Here is a 19,876-nt window from a genome sequence, read left to right on the forward strand (position 1 = left end):
AAACAAACCAGCGTTTCTCTGAGACGTTAAATAACAAGAACACCAGAGTTCTAAACCAGCACTAAACTATGCCAAGACAGGAAATAAACTTTGGGTAGCACAAGCCTATAAAGGTTTTATTTTCAGACATAAGGCCTGAAATACCCAAATCTACCACATTAGCTTTCCCTTCTTCCAACAGATTGGTTTTAATGTGGTCTCTCGGGACTCCCACACCCAATCATGTGCTATCTTTTATTACTTTCCTTTTCCTGTTGTCTACATCTGTCAGCGGTTGAAGAGATGTGGCACTCTAGTGCAAGCAGGAGTGGCAAAATCATGTGGAAAGTGTAGTTTGATAAAAAATAACAAAGCTCAAATCTTACTTAAAAGGAAAGCCGAGGCATCAGAGGACCACAAGAAACATCAGCAAGGGCCGAAGAACACGTGAACATGACGACAACAAGAGCATCGAGCAGAGGGAATGAGAGATAACATGCGTACAGGGAGGAGTGATTAGTGGAGCAGTGAACAGGTGAGAATAATTAACTGGTTATGCTGCAGCTGAAGGGGCAGATGAATTGAGGTGTGGCCAGAAGTGACAGAGAAACAGTGTTAACATTAAAAAGGAAAACAGGTGAAGCAATTGAGACAAATGGACGTAGGGAACTTTAAAAAAAAACTGCTCTGCTCTCCTTTTGTGTGTTTTAACACAATTCAACAGTAAGCCTAAAGCCAGTCGAAGGAGTATTTGAGTCAGGATGTTCTCTCATTATCTCCACTGATGGACAATGTACACATCTTAATATAGACAAGAACTGCAGAACAGCGATAAAAGAGCTAACAGCTTAGCATCAACAAAGGCTAAATACACAGAGAATTTCCACCCAGAGGCATCATAGTGTGATCGAAATTCACATTTACAAAAAATATCCTCACAAAAAATAGTAATACATTTCTACTCCTAAATTTTAATCAAAATTTACAGATTGTCACGTCGATGACATAAGCAGATGGCAGTGGATGAACTTCCTCACATTTGGCTTAGTGAGAACCAAACAAGATGGCTGACTTCCTGTTACATGCTCAAACTGACCTTCTAAATAAAAAACTTCACACATTAGTCTAATGAGCAAAAATATCTTACACAGAATTGAGGGTGGAACTAGGTGTGTGTGTCTTTTTATTCTGCAGATGTAAACTTCTGGTTTCAACTTCACGTTCCTTTTATGAGGAAGGTTGTAGATTTTTAAATCAGAAAATGTCTGCTGGTTGGTACAGAAATATGCAAATGTGTCAGTCTACTCTCAGACATATGCTTAATTCACAAAAATAAACAAAAAAACAGAAATAGAAATGGAAAAGAGAGGAAAAACACTAATCAGGAGGATACTAATGTAAAAGACAAAAAGGTCTTAGGAGAATTATAAGAAGGAGGAGACATCATGAGATATGGACAACATGAGAAAACATGATGGAAAGGAAGAACATCCATAGATCCAGGTAGGGTAGAGGATGGCTGCTCCATCTCTAGAGATAAGAAACATCTTTTGTCTGCAAGTTGGTTTGGAGAGTAGAAAATTGCTCTACCTGCATTTCAGTGAGGTTGGGAGGTGTTATTATGCTCATGATTGCTTTCGCCACTCGAGATAAAACTTTATTGTACGTCTGGAGTTAGACCCTAAATTATGTGACACTTTTTTGTCCACAGAACGATTTTATCTGAACTAAAGAAGAGGACGCTTAATTATTTGGAAGCTTTCGGAGGCATTTGTCAAAGAGCGTGGCAATAACTTCCTATATTGATAACAACTCTTAATATTTCTGGTTAGTTTCATTTTGAGGTTTGCTGCTTCAGTTTGCAGTCAAATATTGCTTGCTTCATATTAAACTTTATTGTGAGATACTGCATGTCTTTACTTACAGAAGACAACAACCATTCTTATTATCTCAGGCTGCAATGTTGACTGAAATGTACTTGTTACCTTCCAGTAATAATTATCTTACACAAAATTGTGCAAGATAATTTTTCAGATGTAAATCCAACCGCTCATTCAGGGAACCAAGGTCACGAAAATGGTCTCCATCAGCAACCTCTTCCATTCACGTTGATGACACTGACATTAGGATGATAGATATATCATATCTAGTGAGAAATGTAAGGGGTAATTACAATAGTGTCATTTCTGTGTTATTATAATTACGGTGCTCAGGGACAGAACTGCAATCAGCAGTACAGCCACAACTTGCACCCAACATAAATAACTTCAACAGAAGATTAAGACACGCTTTTTAATTTGCCCTCATGGTTTATCTGGCGGTAAAATCAAGGAAGTGGCGGGGGGGGGGGGGGATTTGAAGATAAGAGCGCTCCAAAAAGGTCAAGTCTGCTCCGATTGGTCAGCGTCGGTGCCCTGATCCTTCCCCGTTATGAATTAGCACCACAAAAATGGAAGTTTTTAATTTATGCTAAATGTTTATATGCCTGAGGATAAAAAGATTCATTAGGATAGTTTTTCTAGGAAGTTAAAAACTACCCAATATATTTTAGAATGTCTGCGGGCTATAATGGGATTAAGACTTATTCTCTTCTACATAGATTTTGGTTTAAAAATAGAAAGTACATGATTTAATGAAGGACTCAACCTGTTGTCCATGTTTGCAGACCTTTTGTTGCAGAGAGATTGTGAATAATAAAAAAAAGCAACCTACTGAAAAAAAAAAAAACATCTATTCACCAGCAAATGTGGAATTATTAAGTGCCTGTTTGCTGGTGAATCTACATATCTATGATGCACTGAAATCCCAAAAGTTATTAAATGGATTGTGCTTAGATTTTAAAGACATAGTAAATAAGAGTTTTCGTAGTTTCTCAGGAATGGAGCAGCTTGCAGTTTGTCTGCAGGTCATCAAGTTTCGCCTCAAACATCCAGCACAGAACAACTGAGCTCCCTTTCATATCGTCCATGGATCATTATTTTTCATTTTGTGTTCAGCATGATGTGTTTCACAGGTCACTAGTAAACCACCAATGTTTGTATTTGGCTGAATATGTCCAGCTTGACGATGTCTCCGCGGGTACATTACAATCATATTCAATAAATTTGGACATGCGTTCAAATGAGGCTCGATTGTCAGATTAAAAAGTACCTTTTGAGTAACGTTTGATCAGTATTAAACATGCTTTTCATTCAGGCTATAATTCTGTATTAAAAATGCTTTTTTTTAATTGGTCTTACGTGATATTCTAATTTTAAATGTTTTTATTAACTCTAAGCAGACGATCATCATAATTATAGACAAAAAGGCTTCCGAACATTTATCTGTGCGTAATTCATCAACAATATGCTTTAGTGACAACATTTCTGAAATAAAGTGACTTTTCAATATTATTGAATCGGTCTGTTTTTATTAACTGCAGCAGTCCAACAAATACTGCTCAATTTATTTAAAAATATATTTCAATGATTTTTAATATGTAATGCCAGAAGTAACTATTTAAAACTGAGCACCGCAGATAAGATGGGGTGTTCAACAGAATATTCATTTATTTCGCATTCATGAACCTTTTTCTTTTTTCTTTTGGCAACATTTTTTCTCAGTTGTGGACACACTTTGCACCGTTTTACTTAACCTCTTTTATGAAGCTGAAATAAAAAATTGCATAAAGTTAAAAAGTATTAGCAGTTGATCATTAAAACATAAAACCGGCAGCAAAATTGCTTCAAAGAGCTATTACTCGTAAATCTTCTTGCAACTGCTCACAGTTGGAAATGTTTTCCCAGCTCACATTCAAGTAGCAAAAATAATTACATTTGTTTTAAATAATGACCCTCATGTGCCCCTACAGCTTTGAATGACTTTATGGACGAAATGTGCAAAACTGATGCATTAATCAGTCTGAATGAACTCCATGAACTCACATCCCCTTGAACCTCCAGGAAATTCTAGGAAGCAGCCATATTCTCTTCTGAGTTCATTTTTATGTGTTCATAGTGTCCTTGTCTGTTGTAAAATAATACTAAACATGTCAGTGGAAGCTTTCAAACTCAAGCTCTGAACATTTTGTGGTTTTGCAGCTTTAAAAAAATCCCCTTAATATGTTTTTTTTTTTTTACTGGTGTTTCCACAAGTCATTTTTCACTTGACTTTGTGCTGCTGTGCTTATGAGCCCACTTTCTAAAATGAGGTGTGGAACAAGAGGAAATAACCAAGGAAAAAAACTGTGGCACCTGAACATGTAATTAATACTCTGTTTCTGCTTTCAGACAAAAAATAAGAGTAAACGGAAGAGGATAAGATTGCTGTGATGCTAACGATTTAGATTTCTGTAGTCCAACATGTTAATGATAAACATGCTCAATGTTGCACCTTTTCATTTGGTTGATTTTAATTTGAATCATTAGTGTAAGAACGGCTCCTGTGTTTCTGAATGTCTGCCAAGTTTTAATGATTTGACCAACATGAAGTAGAGAAGAGTGAGATGGAGGAAATCATTCATTCATCTTCTGGTTTGTCTACAGCGTTGTTTGTCGTTTCCCCCTCTGGTTTAGTTTGTGTTGGATTGGCAAGCTAGCTGTTTAAATAATAAATCATTTTATTTTTAAATCAGACTCATGTCAGATAAAATGCACTATTTTTAACCAAAAATATTTCTGTGCTCAAACCCAAACAAGATATATAATTTTGCATATGAATGCTGCTCCTCTGATTTTTTGGGGGGGTTTATGATCAACCATGTGCTTAAATAATTGTGGTAAAGCACAAATTGTATTTTGTATGTGTTGCTAGTTATTCAACACAAGCAGCCTAAAACACCCCCTCTTATAAATGTGTGTGTGTGTGACAGAACTGTGGCGAGATCGGAGAGGTGGGGAGAGAAAAGCACAGTTTGCAGATTTCACCCGAAACCTAATTAATCAAAAGCACATAAACAGAGCAGCTCTTTGTGCCTGCTGAGTCTAAAATTAGCAACCAGTCTGCTGAACGACAAACAGGATGCTGGGAGGAAGACGTGCTGCCAAAAGGTGTAGCTGAGACACAAAAGAGTAGCACAAGTGGAAAACACCATGTTGGGCACAAGAGTGCTATAAATAGCCATGAGTAAATTTTGACCTTTATCATAATTATACCAGAAGCCATATATCTATTTACATGATATAAAGAAATTAGATCATTTATTTATTTTTTCTGTCCTATATGAAAGTAAACTTGGTTGGTTTTAGGTCATTTAGAATTGGCAAAAATAATTTCTATTAGCTAAATCCTAGAAAAAACATATGTTTATATAAATAATACACCCCATCCCCTCCCTCTAATGTTCAATTCTTCAGCTTTTCATGTATGTAAAGTTACAGTCATTCAGTCAAGAAGTTAGTAGGAAATGAGACACATTGTAAAAACAGTTTTTACATAAATGATAGTAAAGTAGTATGTCGAGCAGCTTTTATATGTTTTCTTAATCATCGAGACAAAGTTTTACTTATGTTAAAGCATTCAAACCCGTCTGAAGCTGCTGACCATCTTTTTACATGTTTCATAGGTATTATCACATTTTTCACATCTAAAATTTGATTATCGCTTGTTAAAAAATACATTTTTGTAATCAGTTCTTAACTTTCTTGAGATTATGTGTTGTTTTTGATTTCTCTTAGGCAATTAACTCAACTGAAACTTCAGGAACGTCCATTTATGTCATGTCTTGAATCTACGGGTCACATATTGTTTGTAAAACTTGACAAAAAATACGACCAGGTTGTTTTAGTTTTTGCAATTCTACATTATATTCTGATGACTGTAAACAATCAAATCCCACAAAATCAACAAGTGAGAATAGACTCAGTCCTATTACACACAGCAAGCCATGTTACTTTACATAGACAGCCTTTGCCTCAAAGTTTTCTACAGCTTTGAAAAGCTGAACAATAGAGACCCTTTGTGATTTAATTCTAACAGAATACAGTGATAACGCGCAACCCACTTCCAAAGAATTCAACGCTCTGTATGCACACATAAACCTTCTGAGTAATGCTTTTTTAGCCACTTTCCCAGCTGTTCTTTTTCAAGGTGTGAATAACGTTTAGAAAATGACTGGCAAATGCTTGGCATGTGGGTGATTCAGTATCCCTCATCCATATTCATCGGTTCTGCTGCAGCATCCCTGGTTTATTCCTCCTAAATTGCTAAACTGACATCTTCAACTCGCAGCACACCTGCAGCATGAAATAAAATGTTTGCTACTTTAGAACTTCAGGAAGGAAAAGGATGCCTAACGTGAACAGAAATAGAGATTAATGAGCTCCCAAAGTGTAAAATGAGCTATTTTTTAAAGGAAATGTTTCCTTTTAGGGATATGTAGTCACACACAAAACCTTTAGCAACAATTAGGAAAGCATTTCTTATGTTGCTTCAATCTGTATTTTAAGCTGCAAGAAAATAAATGTAACCAAGATAGCTGTGAATGTACATGCTACATGCTCATATGCTTTTTTTTGAAGAACAGTAAACACCAGCGATCTAATAAATGATTCCTTAACATTCATATTGTTACAAATCTTTAGATTATCACAGTTGACAAAGGTCACTTAACATCATAAAACCAAAGTGTCATACATTCCAACTGTCTGGAAATTCTCATGTTGATCCTAAAGTCCATAATTCTGCACCTCAGTTGGGTATTTGTTGTTCCTTTTTCAGACTTATTTGTTTAATCTGGAATGAAATACATCAAACAGTAAAATAAAAAAAAAGAAAAATGTAAATGCTTTTGCCAGCCTTTTTGCCAATGAGCGTTGCATTATGAATATTGCAAGAAGAGGCAATGTCACACAGTGTGAGAGAAGTATCACCGAAAAAGAGAATTTTACAAACATTTTAAAACAAAGACAGTTATTGACATTCTGAAATCACTGTAGCATCTCATATAAGCAATTAGAGAATTTAGCACAGTTAGCATTGCCAAGTTGCCAGTTGCCAAGGACAGATTTCCAATAGCCAATCATGTGAATGCCACAACATGCTTGTTCTTTGTTTATTTGCAATGTCCACAGTTAAGTAAAAGACACAAAATCATTTTGACCGTTGTGTCTTTGCATAAATTCATTGCTCTGTCAGATTTGCCTATTTTTCACATTTAAAAAAATCAGTTAGTACTTTCTTACTACTTCAATTTTAATTTTAATTTTTTTTTTCTTGTCGTTTTAAAAGCAGAGTACTGCAGGGTTTTCACACCGACACACTATCATAACCTGTACCTATCGCCTTGCCACGTTAATGGAGAATCTGACGAAGTTTTAGCATGCAATTAGTACTACTTGCTGAGGCCTTGCACTGGCACAAATGCACACAAAGGGGCTTTCATCCTTCCCTTTTTTTGCTAATTTGTGTTTTTTTATTTTACACTTTACTGATTCATTCAGTTCATTCACTTACTTCAATTAAGGCACGTTAGAGTAAAAACTAGATTGCTGGCACAGCAAACAAAGTTGGCAAAGCAAAGCAGTGTTTATCCAGCCTGTCTCATGTTAACATTTCTCAATCATCGATTGTTTTCATCTTTTCCTTAATGGGTGAATCATAAACTTCTGCTCAGGTTTGCTTAGTAGATTCAGTTTTGTCATAAACGATCATAAAATGGTGGTAGAAAGAAAATAAAACAGATCTACACTCACAGATGAACCCTGTCCCGCACGCATAGCCTTGTCTAATGTGACCTACCTCAGTAAGGTGGGGGTTGGGGTTGAATCCACACTGATTGCACACAGTGGACTTGCACTGGGTGCAGGTGTTGTAGTTGGGTACAGCCGGTGGATTGGACAGCTCTGTGGTGGTGCACACTGGGCACAGTTTGCTGCTTGGCATGGGTGCGATCTGCGGCAGGGAGTAGGGCGAGGTGGGAGTCACGCCACGGTCAGGAGACACTGAAGGAGACCGGCCCGTCCGAGAACCACCTGAGCCACTGAAGTCGACTTGGAGGTTTCGGCGGGAGGCATGCTGACCGGGACTTTGGCCACCGTGGCCTGCCATACTGGAGCCAGTTGCAGTGTGACCCACCCCATGGCCAGATCCTGAGACCTGCCCCATGCCCGACCCTTGGCTGGACTGCATGTGTCGAGGGGAGGTTGGGCTGTCATGAGCAGCCAGACGATACGGCTCTCCAGCTCTGGACCCTATTCCTCCACCACTGCCCATTCCCCCCAAACCTCCTCCACCTACTCCTCCCATCCCACCTCCTACTCCTCCTCCCATACCTCCTCCGATCCCCCCCATACCTCCTCCTACCATGCCTGCTCCCATTCCTCCTCCCATTCCCCCAATTCCTCCTCCCATCCCACTCATCCCTCCACCTCCCATTCCTCCTCCACCCATCCCACCCATACCTCCTCCCATACCTCCTCCCATCCCTCCTCCGCCATGTCCACCTTGTTGCATTCCTGGCTTTGGACTACCCATCGGGCCCGTTGGACCTCTGAAAGAGACGAAGCAAAAGACAATTCATGCTTAAAAGATAGCCTTTAAAATCTGGGTAAATTCTCTAAAGTCACATCTAATTATGTTGCAGTGCCTTTTAGAAGTATTTACATCCTTATGTTTTCTTACACGTGACACTTTACATCTACAAATCTCAAAAGTATTTAGTAGTTATCTGGTAATGAAAAAATAATCTATTTTCCCCAGCAAAAGCAAAAATTTAAAGCATCAATCAATATTGCAACTTTTACTCCAAGCTAAGTTTTTCTTTGTTTTTTTTTAGGTATGTATTTGAATTACCATTAAATACACATGTGGATATAAAACATGCACACTTATAATAAGATATAAGATTTAATTGTGAATGCTAAAAGTAGGGTCACTCTGCTGTGGGTAGAGTTTGAGGGCAGTGGCCATTGCCTTCCTGTGCAATTCCACTTGAAAATAGTTTTTACTTCCAGCACATTCTGGGCTTTTTCCCCTTGTCTGAGTCTCACTGCTCAATTTCTGACACGGCCAATCAGCAAACAGAAGAAGAAGTTGTGAACGACAACGTCAATTTTCTGAGCTGTTTCAGAATTGTGGTCTGCCTGCGGCTTTCAGCAATGGCAGAGGAGGAAGTGAAAGAAGCCGTTCAGTCCATTGTTGGCCACGCTTCCAAATAGCGTGGCCGATCTGAAGCCACACTTCAGATAGGCTCTTCTATCTTCGCAGAGGGAGATGTTTGTTTATAACACAGGCAATTTCCGGTAAGCTTCACTAGCGTCAAACTGGCGCCTTACATACATCATGGGCAAACATTAGCGACTGGGTAAAATTTAAAACCTCAACACAGTCCATGCCACCAGGAAGCAATCATTTCTCAACAGCCGAGAGGACCAGACGGTTTTTACCAGGCTTTATGTCTCTATGACAAAAGCAACAGACTCACTGCCATTGTAATGATAACTCCGGATGCACGCACAGAAAAACAAGATCTTCTTTGATCAGGAATGTATCGTATTTCCAGCAGTCAGGGCTAAGAGATGTTTCAGTTAACACTAAAAACTTGAAATCTTTCTCCTCCTTCTCCCAATATCTATTTGTCATCAAATTCTGTCCCTGTAAAATGTCCGTCTCTTTTCCCCCATTCCTGACTTTCTACTATTTTTATGTTCTCTTTACTTTCTTTTCTCTTGGAACTAATACCGGCCTTGTTCAACTGCTTTTTGTTTCTTTAGCGTAATTTTTTTCACTCTTGACATTTTCATTTCCACTCCTAAAAGAAGAGTGAACATTTACTCACACCCGTGCCTTTTTTCTCACAACACTTCTTTCAGAAGATGTCACGCTTACAAGAATTAAAGTACTTTTATAAAAACACGAGGCAAAGAATATGTATTTGTAGATCTGGATTATTAATCAATTAAATGTAAAAATGTTCCCTTTTTTTTTTTTTTTTTTTTTTTTTTAGTTGTGTTAAAAACATTTACCTCACTGATGCTTTAAAGTATTTCAAAGTTCAAACTAGTGGATTAAACTAACAGTAAAACAGTCGAATGAAACAAGAAAACAAAACAAAACAGTTGTCTTGTTTGACACAAAGCTGCTTCCATAGGAAACTGGTTTCACTGGGATTTTCCAGGTCTTTCTCCTCCAAGATGGATAAGTTCCTTATTCCACTGCTCTACTTGCAGCAGAACAAGTCTATTTAGGTTACTGGTGTGCCCAAACCAAACATCTATTTTCTCCTCCTCTCCCATTCCTCCTCTGCCTGCATTTCTTCCCACTCAGGGCTGTTGACAGAATTGCTTTTGTACGGCCCATTTATTTCCATCTGCCTCTTCCCCTCCCTCCTTTCTCTCCACCTCACCTCCCATTATTTTTCTGTCCTTTTCTCCTCTTCTCTCCCGTCACACCAGCGTGAATATTCACCCGGTGTCTAGGTTGCACGCACACACAGTAAAAATTGTTTAGCTCACCCAGAAGGAAAATTATATTTCTACTTCATGAGGAAAAAATAAAATAAAAGGACTGCTTCTCAGAAATCTTATGAGGCCCGTAAAGATTTTGGAGGGCTGATGGGTTTTCCAGACAGGAAAAAAGTAACTTTGGCTGCATGTTGCAGTATTTTTATTTATTTTTTTTTAAACACAAAGATAACCCGAGTAAACACAAGATCTAGTTTTGAAAGGATTAGTTCATTTAAGAAAAAATAATCCAAACCAACATGGCTCTGAGTCACAATCTGAATGTCTTCCTTGTCATCAATTAACTGTGATTAACATTTTTTGGACTCAAACTTCAAACTCACTACTAACACCCTGATTACTCTGAGTTGTACACATGCAAAACTATTAAAACAGAGCATGTCTGGATGCAGGAATTAAGCTAAAATATATCATATGTTTCAAGAAAAAAAAAAAGAACCATTATGGATGCAGGATACTAAATATATCATATGTTTCAAGAAAAAAAAAGAGAAACAAAATCATTAAAATCTGTCAGTATGGATAATCTGTCAGTCATAATAATTTCTAAGGTTTTGGGCCACTAGCAAGTCACACTGAGAAATATAATAATAATCAATTTTATTTCTAAAGCCCTTTTTATCTCCTATTGAAATTTCAAAGGGTTCATTCACACGCTGATGATGGCAAGCTACTGGATTGTAGCTACAGCTAAATGCAGTTGTAAATCCAGATGTTGCAGCCATGGGTGACACAGCAGTCATTAGCTTTGGGTAGCACAAAAACAAATAAAAAAAGTGCATGAAGAGGGAAGGGCTTTTACAGTAATGAGTTACAAGCTAACTACCATCATTGCTAGGTTTGACGTAGTTTAGATAGCAGATATTTTTCCTTTTATCCACTTTCACTAAACAAATTTTAATTGTTAGCTGTAGAAAATCTAATTATGTCTCTCCACTCGACTGCAGAAGCTCACAGGAAGGTCTTACCTCACTGAAAGTCCCCGGTACCACTCTCCCTGTTGTTTTCTCTTGCTTTTTTTTCTGATTCACATCCCTGGTGACCCACAGTCCCCATTTTCAGATCTCTTTACATCAACAACTTTGCAATCTGTAGGAAAATATGAATAAAGTCCACAAGTAGGGCCGTTTCTGTCTATTCCTCGACCAAACAACTGATGGACTTGGCAGTCGATGCTCTTTTCTCCTCCGTAGTACTCTGTCAGATGACTCATAGCAAAGGCGCAACCTGCTAATTGCAGTTCCTATGGGCGCTATGTCTACTGGGTATACACGCAGAAAGGAAGACAGAGACTGGATGAACACAAACTTATGAGTACATACATGTTGACTAAGTGTATTGCACATAATATAGAAGACAATTGTTGGGTATTGCAATGGCAATAGACTTCTCAGTTGGCAGCGTTAAACTGGTACTCCAGTCAAGCTGTCAGTTTGGTCTCTAATTCATCTGCATCAACAGTTTATGCTTAACAAAGAAAGAAAAAAATGACATGTTAGTGTAACACAGAATGTAACACTATTGCAGGGTGCTTCAAAATTCTGACAGCCATATTTTTAGACACTGTTCTGTTTGTCTGGTTATATTTAACAGTTTCTTTGAGTCATCTGAGTAATACTGCTATTATTTCAGTCCCAAAAGAACAGCCTAGCCACTCAAAATTTTGAATTAAATTTTCTTTGTTGGCATAATGTCTGGAGCTGCGGCAGTGGCACTGTCAGCAAGGAGTGCAGCCGATTCCTAACCCCTGAAAATATATATTAGAATTTATTTGCATTTTTGAAGTCATCCAAAGCCTAAAGAAAGAAGCTTGATCACTTGCATGCCAATTAGCTGCATTAGGCACATGAGGAATAAAACAAATATTTATTTTGTTCACTCTGCAGCTTATTTTATTGGAGCCAAAATGTGTTTTTGAACAGGCAATGTTTTTTTTTTATCAGTTATGTCCTGGAGAGTCTCTCATTGGCTCACTTTAGTAGACAGACAAACATATATCAGGACTTCTGCCAGTTTGCTTGGGGTTGGGAGTTGAAGACGTCATCCTCATTTACATTGTATGGCCGCTAACGCTGCAAAACCAAAAATTACAAATAATTTTTTATAATTGTTCCTTTATGTTGTCTATTCTAATAGCAGGAGACACTAGTAAGGTAGAAATCCTCTACTCAACATACCTCAGATTCAGACAATTTCCAAATGTCAGCTAGAAACCACATGGTCTGCTGCCACTTTCCTCCTTCATTAAGGTAATGTAGATTCACATCAAAACCACTAGATGGCAAGTAAAAGACAGCCAATAGGATCAACCAGTATCTGTGGCATATATACACCACCCTGGCTTTATTCAAATTACAAAAAGACTGATGCTAATTCATTGAATAAGATTCAAAAGACTTTTTTCAGCAATCATCTATTTATTTATTTATTTTTTGCACGGCTTGTGAAACTGTTTCTTGGTCCGTTGCTCTATTGTTGATCAAATCGGGGATTCCTAATTATGTTCTAAGCCTTTTTTTAAAAAAACGTTTACAATATGATCATGCTCAAAGAAAGATTTTGTTGACTTTTGTCTGCTCGACGCTTAAACCGAAATGGCCAAGAATGCCCTAATTTCAATCAAACTTACATAAATGGTGCTCAGAAAACAGACGAACTGTGGGTGCACAAAGATGTGAATTCAAAGAGAACTGTGAGAAGCTTTCTCTTTTTTCACAAATAAATGTGATAAGATGACAGCAACACTTACACATGTCTCGATGTCCCTCCTCGAGGACAATCTCACAGTAGTTGGAGACGCTCTCACCACCAGCAGTGTGTAATAGATTGCTCCTTTTCAACCAAACACACACATGCACACAGGTGCCTGTTGCCTCTCCTTGGTGTTAAAAATCGAGTAGACCCTGTTCACACAGGTTGCACAACCGCTGACAGACTGTAAGTAACACATGCAAAAAAGGTGGAAACTGGGGCATAAATTGGATAACTAAGCTTGAATCAATAGGCCTCACTCTGAGAATGATCATTGGCTGAATGAGTGTTATAAAACCTAGTTAACAAGCCCACAAAGAGGTTGTTGTCCAGCCTGAAGATGGTTGTTTGGAGACAAATTATTCTGCGTATCGAGTAACTGACCGGCCAACTGAATGAGCATCCCACTGAGTTATTAACTCGCTGGCTCACTTACAACTAAGAGGGCAACTACAGCTCTGTAGGGGTTAAGAAGCAGCACTACACCTAAAGTGTCTGGTGAAAAAAGAAAATCCTATCAATTTCAACTGCAGAGCCTGCTGGTTAAATGGGCAACAGTCTTGGAGTCGCTGTACGACTGCTCTTTCTGTTTGACTCTGAAACGAAAACAGGCTGATTCTGCCAAATAGAAGCAGGCGGTGAATTGCTTAAACAGAAAACACATGATGAAGTTGAGGCTGAGATGAGAAGAACAAAAGGTTTAGGACATTCAACAGGATGCTTGACGGACTGATGCACACTTTGAAACCAGTGCCAATAGAAATAATCTCCCCTCCTCAAACGTTTGTAGATATATAAACATGAAAATTGACCATGTTTTTGTCCATCTAGCTTTTCTGTTCGCTATGCATTCATAATCAGTTTCAGCAGCACACCAGTGTGGATTTCTAGTGTTTATACTCATTAACTTGTCTCAGAACATATAAAGACTTGAGTCTCTCCCAAGGAACTGGTCTGTAGCAAAGAGATCAATTCCAGTTACGTAGTTATTGGTGGGTATGAAAAGCAAAAAAACAAAAAAAAAGAAAGCTATGGTGCTGTTTATCAGATGAAGCATTGCACCACCTGAACTATTACCGTAATAGCACACACACAGGGAGAGTCATGATAAAGCGTGTTGAGAAGAAGCCGTGGTTGGTTTATAATTTTTTGTTTTTGTTTCATTTGTTGTGATGTTATGACTCATGTTTACAGAGATGCATTTTTACCTCATGGAATATTTTGACCTGAAGAGGAGAAAAACCCCCGTTCCATTCACATTTTAGGTGTGCAAAAAGAATAAAAGAGGGAATAACTCAGCTATTTGGTCTTTACAGCAAAAAAAAAAAAAAAAAACACATCTGTGCAAGGTTAGCATCAGATATCATGAAAGTAGCTCAGTACATATCCCAAATGAGGCATGAACGATGAACAACACATTTCTCCTATGACCTTTACATCATGGATTAGTTATTGTTGATCATGTGATTAGAATATGTCATGTAAAGATACTTTAATTATCACATATTGCTGTTGTTCTTAAAGTAAATCAATAAAAAAGAAAATAAATGCTGTGGCACAGTCCAAAGTCTCAGGACTCTTTGATAACCTGATGCCTGTATAACGTGTGTAACATTTATGTGGCACTTCAAACATCTACATTTAGTTTATAACAGCTGGGAGCCTCAGATGTGTTGATTTGCTACGAGACATTTTTATACATTTGTTTGATTTTGAGAAGACAGGAAAAAAAAAAAAAAGTATGACAAGTACTTCTTTTAGAAATACAGTCGCTGCAACGTGCACTTACAGTCTAATTTTACATAACTTCTCACAAACTTTACATAATTCATTTCTTTAATCGAAATCATTGTGAGGAGTCTGATACATAAGGGGAAATTAATTAGACAAATGCATATGGGTGTCAACATGAGGCAGGATTAGAATAGAATTTTGAGTAAATAATTTTTTAGGTATTTAAGAATAAATAAATTCCCACAAGGTTTGATAGTCTTGTGATTTAAAGACAAGCAAACTTTGATTTGCTTGTCTTATGATTATTAGACAAGCAAATTATGCTTTTCTCTGCTCTTTCAGTGAGTTAATAAATACATTCAGCAAAAAGTTAATAGGTTTAAGTGATCAATTTTAATCATTTTAACCTACTGTAAACAAACAAAAGACAGAGGCACAGATTACATGATTTCTACTGGCTCTCATTCATTCATTCATTCATTCATTCATTACACATCTAAAAGCTGTTGCGTTGTTCTTTCTCCATCCTCGCTTAGTTTTTGTCCTCCCTCTCCGTTGTTTACAGAGCAGGCTTGTTTAGCCCTAAATAAAACTCGCTTCATAATTACTCTCATTAAAACAGACTCAACCCAAACAAAGCCCGTTTTGTGCTATGTGTCAAATAAGCAAATCGGAAGAGCAAAAAATAATTCCACCAGACAAATAAAGGATTGAGTGGGAAAATACCAAAGGTTTGATTCAATATGGACTCAAACTAGCTGAACTATATGGTCAATCAAATTGAACCAAACTTTATCCATTAAAACACGTATTTGTGAAACAGTAAGAATCAGAGGAACAGAAACATTCACAACTATTTTTCTCTTTAATTTTATAGGCAGACGAATTTGGAGCGGTAAACGACACACACATCAGAGAATGGCAATAAGTTAGTATTGGACTGCTTTCTTTTATTACTTCTCAGCAAAAGTCACTGACCAGTGTATTGACAAGCTATATGAACTGAAAGCATGTTTTTGTTGTTGTTGTTTTTTTAAGAAAACATTTGCCACAATTTAATTCAGGGTTAATTTTTAACCCCTTAGTAAGATCCAATGATTTTTTTTTATGTTTCAGTGAGTTGCTCCTTCCTGGTTTGCAAATATCATTTCCCTCAACCAGCAGCCCTTTTCTCTCCACCAGCAGCAGCCACAGCAGCAGGCTATTTCATGCTGTGTGTGTAGTAAAAGGATTAATTTGTGCTTCTCAGGCTCCAAATGGCCAGTAAGTGGGGCAGAAGGTTATAAATAGAGAACACCTTAGTAGCAACAATTTCTATTTACTGATATAAATTGCTCGAAACACAGCAAAACAAGCTGTTGCCACTCTAACACATCTTTTATATGATTTGGCCCACATTGTTTTTCTGGTATCTTTTTTTTTTTTTTACTGATTTCTCTCTTGCATTTGGTGCATCAGTGTGTAAATTTGAGCAGCATGGAAATCCATCATGGAAAATAGGTTTTTTTAAATAGCTGATCATTGCAATTTGAACAGATTCTAAATGTTTCTAATGCCATAAGAGGTCACACATTAACTCCATCTCCTGTTTGAAATGTGGCTTAGTGCAGGTCTGGGCAGTCCAATGTTTCCATGAGGTATCTGGAAGAAATTGTGGATGTAGCACTTGCTTAAAAAAAAAAAACCTCAACAGACTGTCATGCCAGTAAAATATATCAGAAAATATCGCCTTTAGTCCCTTCAGTGTGCATCGAGACGAATACAACCTGTAAATGAATCATCTCAGATTTATCAGATGGAACTGAACGAGCCCTTTCCACACCAAAAACAACCAAAATGAGTGTGAAACCTCAGAAAAAACTTTACAAAAACTCCAAAAGATATGCTAGCTTCTGCATGCATGATTGCATTTTTTGTTGTTTTAGAACAATCTTAAACAACACAAAGCTTTGTTGTTATGAGACACCAAGAGATAAAAGCTTGTAAAAAAACCATTTTGGTTTACCTTATTATCCTTCAGATTCAGTACGGGTTTAGAAACGTACACCCTACCTTCAACGTGTGCAGCAGAGGTGTCATCATGCTGCAGCTTCTAGATGCTCCAGGGACTCGAGGGACAAACGGCTTTTAGATGTGTCTCTACTTCAACATGCCTGAGTCAAATAATCTGATCATTAGCAGGACCCTGGAGAACTTGACTCCATACTGAGGAGGTAATTCAGCCATTTTATTCAGGTGTGCTGAACCAGAGACACATATAAAAGCCGCAGGACGCCGGCCCTTGAAGACCGGAGTTGCAGACCCCTGTTCTAAATGCAGCCTGCTCCCACACACCTGATCCAAATGGTTAAATTGCCTGCTCAGCAGGTCGTCCAGTTCTGCAAAGCATTGTTGATGACCCAGTTTGATTCAAGTGTAATGAAGTGTGGACACATGTAGTACATGCAATACACCAGCCAATACACCATCATTGGACTTTTATGCTCCTATATACGGGCTTTCAATTGTTGCTTTGTCCTTACTAAATGAATACTGCAATCTGTGATGTGTGGTTTTGTGCACAGGAGATTCCATGTAATCATTTATAAAAAGAGTAAAGATCCTATATCAGTTAAAACCCTAAAAACTGTCACAGTTATGGTAACAAGTCAGGCTGGTAGAAACCGACCCGTCGTTCTGCGCTGCAGGCGTGGGCTCTGGTGAAGTTTTAAACGGGATGCTTGTTAATTAAATTTAGAACTCAGTAGGCTTTTAAAATGAGCCATCAATAATTCAGGATCAGCTATGACCTTTAATTAGGATGCTAATAGCTCAAAATGCACACTTCCCTTGTTATTTGCTCTCACTGACGACACGTCTCACACCTTGAAATATAGACTGAGCCCATGAGATATTTGGCTAAGTGTTTCGAAACGTTCTCACTTTATTTTTAAATTTAAAACAATTTCAAAATTTAATCTCAGCCTAGTATAGATTCTGCGAATATCCCCATTATCTTGATGCACTCTGTGTCACAAGTGTATTCGCTGCTTGGAATTGAATCACTCAACATGCTGATATTTACATCAGAACCTGCCAATCGACACATTTCTCAGATCTGTGGTTGTTCATTTTTGAAAAATAATGACGCACTTTATTATGAATTTCAAGTTTTCTTAAGATTTAAGTTGTTTTTTATATACTGAATATATTTAAATGTTTAATTATCAAAGTGCAGCCGAACAGTATCGCAGGCACTGTTACTTTGCAATAAGAAAAGTCCTGGGTTTGAATCCCATGCACGGAGTTTGCATGTTCTCCCTGTACGTCTCTGGGTTTTCTCTGGGTGCTCTTCTTGCCACAGTCCAACAACACCGACTGTTAGGTCAACTGGTCTACCTAAATTGCCATTAGATGTCAGTGTGTGGTTGTGTGTCTTAGTGTTGCCCTGTGATGGACTGGCAATCTGTCCAGGAAGCATGCATGCTAGTACTGGGGGAAGTAATTAATCAAAAGCTGTTCTTCATTAATGTCAGTGCCATGAAACACAAAATTTATGACTTGACTGTTTACACTAAGCAGCAATGTAAAAACCATCCTCATCAACAATGTACAACTGTTTACACGTTTTGCTGTAAGAATCTGTCTAATTTCGATTTACCAGTCAGTCTGAAACGCAGCCCTGAATTTTGATTGCAGACACTGGAGGGTCTTAAAAATCAGCAGGCGCACAGAGGACTCTGTCACTTCTCAATACACAAAATCAATAGAAGCGAGAAGGTTTTTATGAGGTTGCAGTGTGATGGCGAGGAAATGCAGCCTGTCCTTGGCAGGGCCACAACACAACAGAACTGCTGAGCCACAATATGTTCTGCTGGATTTACCTCCCTCTCCAACTCTCTCCTCCTCTCCTCCCTTTATGCCGCTCATTACGTGTCATGCAGGACCGTCAAACAGAATCAGGAGCAGGCGGGCGGACTGCTGGAGGAGACCTTTATATTCACAGAGGTGCCTGTGCTCAACGTGAAGGGGTGTTGCTCGTTTCGTTGCTTTGGCAAAGCGGCAAAACGCTTCCAAAGCAACATGTTGCTGTGTTCACTCAGACAGTACAATATGATTTGTGCAAGGATGAAACGTTGCTCTTCATTTAAATCAGCTCTTGTAGTTGATGTGTTATCTGTGTAAGGGTGTTGTATCGACAACTCTGGCTCAGCAGGATAAGTAGTCGTCCTGCAGTTAGAAAGTAGTGAGTTAGATGCTCCCTTGAGCAAGGCATTTAGCTTCAAGTTGCGAACTGCTCTGGTTGTTGGTGTATGGATGTCTCTGCATACGTGAATATGGTTTGTTGAAACCCTTGAGTGGCTTGGATGGCTAATAAAGTGCCATATAGGTTTTGTCCATTTACCATTTACAGTATGCCAAGTTTAAATGCCTATAGTGGCGACAACGAATTAAATTTGGTACAAAAAATAAGCTGTGGCTCTTTCAAAGCAGCTGAAAAACCGCTTTCAGACGTATCATCCAATGTGACCGACTTTCAAAGATCCTATTTTTACCTTCACGCTGGTGACAATGACACTATATTTCAGTGTGTCTCTGTGCCGACCCTTCCCGCTGAGTCCAAAGGAAAGCAGGAGCTAAAACCGTAATGAAAATGAAGCTGTGCTATTCAGAGGAAACTGTCATACTTGCTGTTGTAAGGGTGCAAACACGGTAAGTGTCAGTTTTAAATAAATAAGAGAATGTGTTCCTGGATATTACACCCAACCGTTTTAGGAAGACAGATAGAAATCTGTGGAATCCTGATCTTTTCTCTCTGCATTCTTTTTTCTACCACCCATCCTTGAACAAACCCGAGTAAAGGCCGAAGGACGGAACAATAAATCAGTTTAGAGCTTGAAAAAGGAAACATAGAGAAAAGGTGCAAAGTTATTGAGAAAGAAAAGCCATTCATTTATCAGACTTTGCAGTGTGAAGGCGATAACGCTAATGGG

At 38.2% G+C, this 19,876-nt stretch overlaps 1 protein-coding gene across 1 annotated transcript in view; it reads right to left on the reverse strand.

Moving 5' to 3' along the window:
• bsna (bassoon presynaptic cytomatrix protein a) overlaps window positions 1-8,286 on the reverse strand; it is a 97,609-nt gene extending 89,323 nt beyond the window's left edge. Inside the window, 1 exon segment of the mRNA XM_032570760.1 lies at window positions 7,696-8,286. Within this exon segment, the coding sequence (XP_032426651.1) occupies window positions 7,696-8,286 (591 nt within the window).
• Window positions 8,287-19,876: the final 11,590 nt, after the last annotated feature.

The sequence above is a fragment of the Xiphophorus hellerii genome, chromosome 1 (genome assembly GCF_003331165.1).
Source record: "Xiphophorus hellerii strain 12219 chromosome 1, Xiphophorus_hellerii-4.1, whole genome shotgun sequence".
In the NCBI taxonomy this organism is placed as follows: Eukaryota; Metazoa; Chordata; class Actinopteri; order Cyprinodontiformes; family Poeciliidae; genus Xiphophorus; species Xiphophorus hellerii.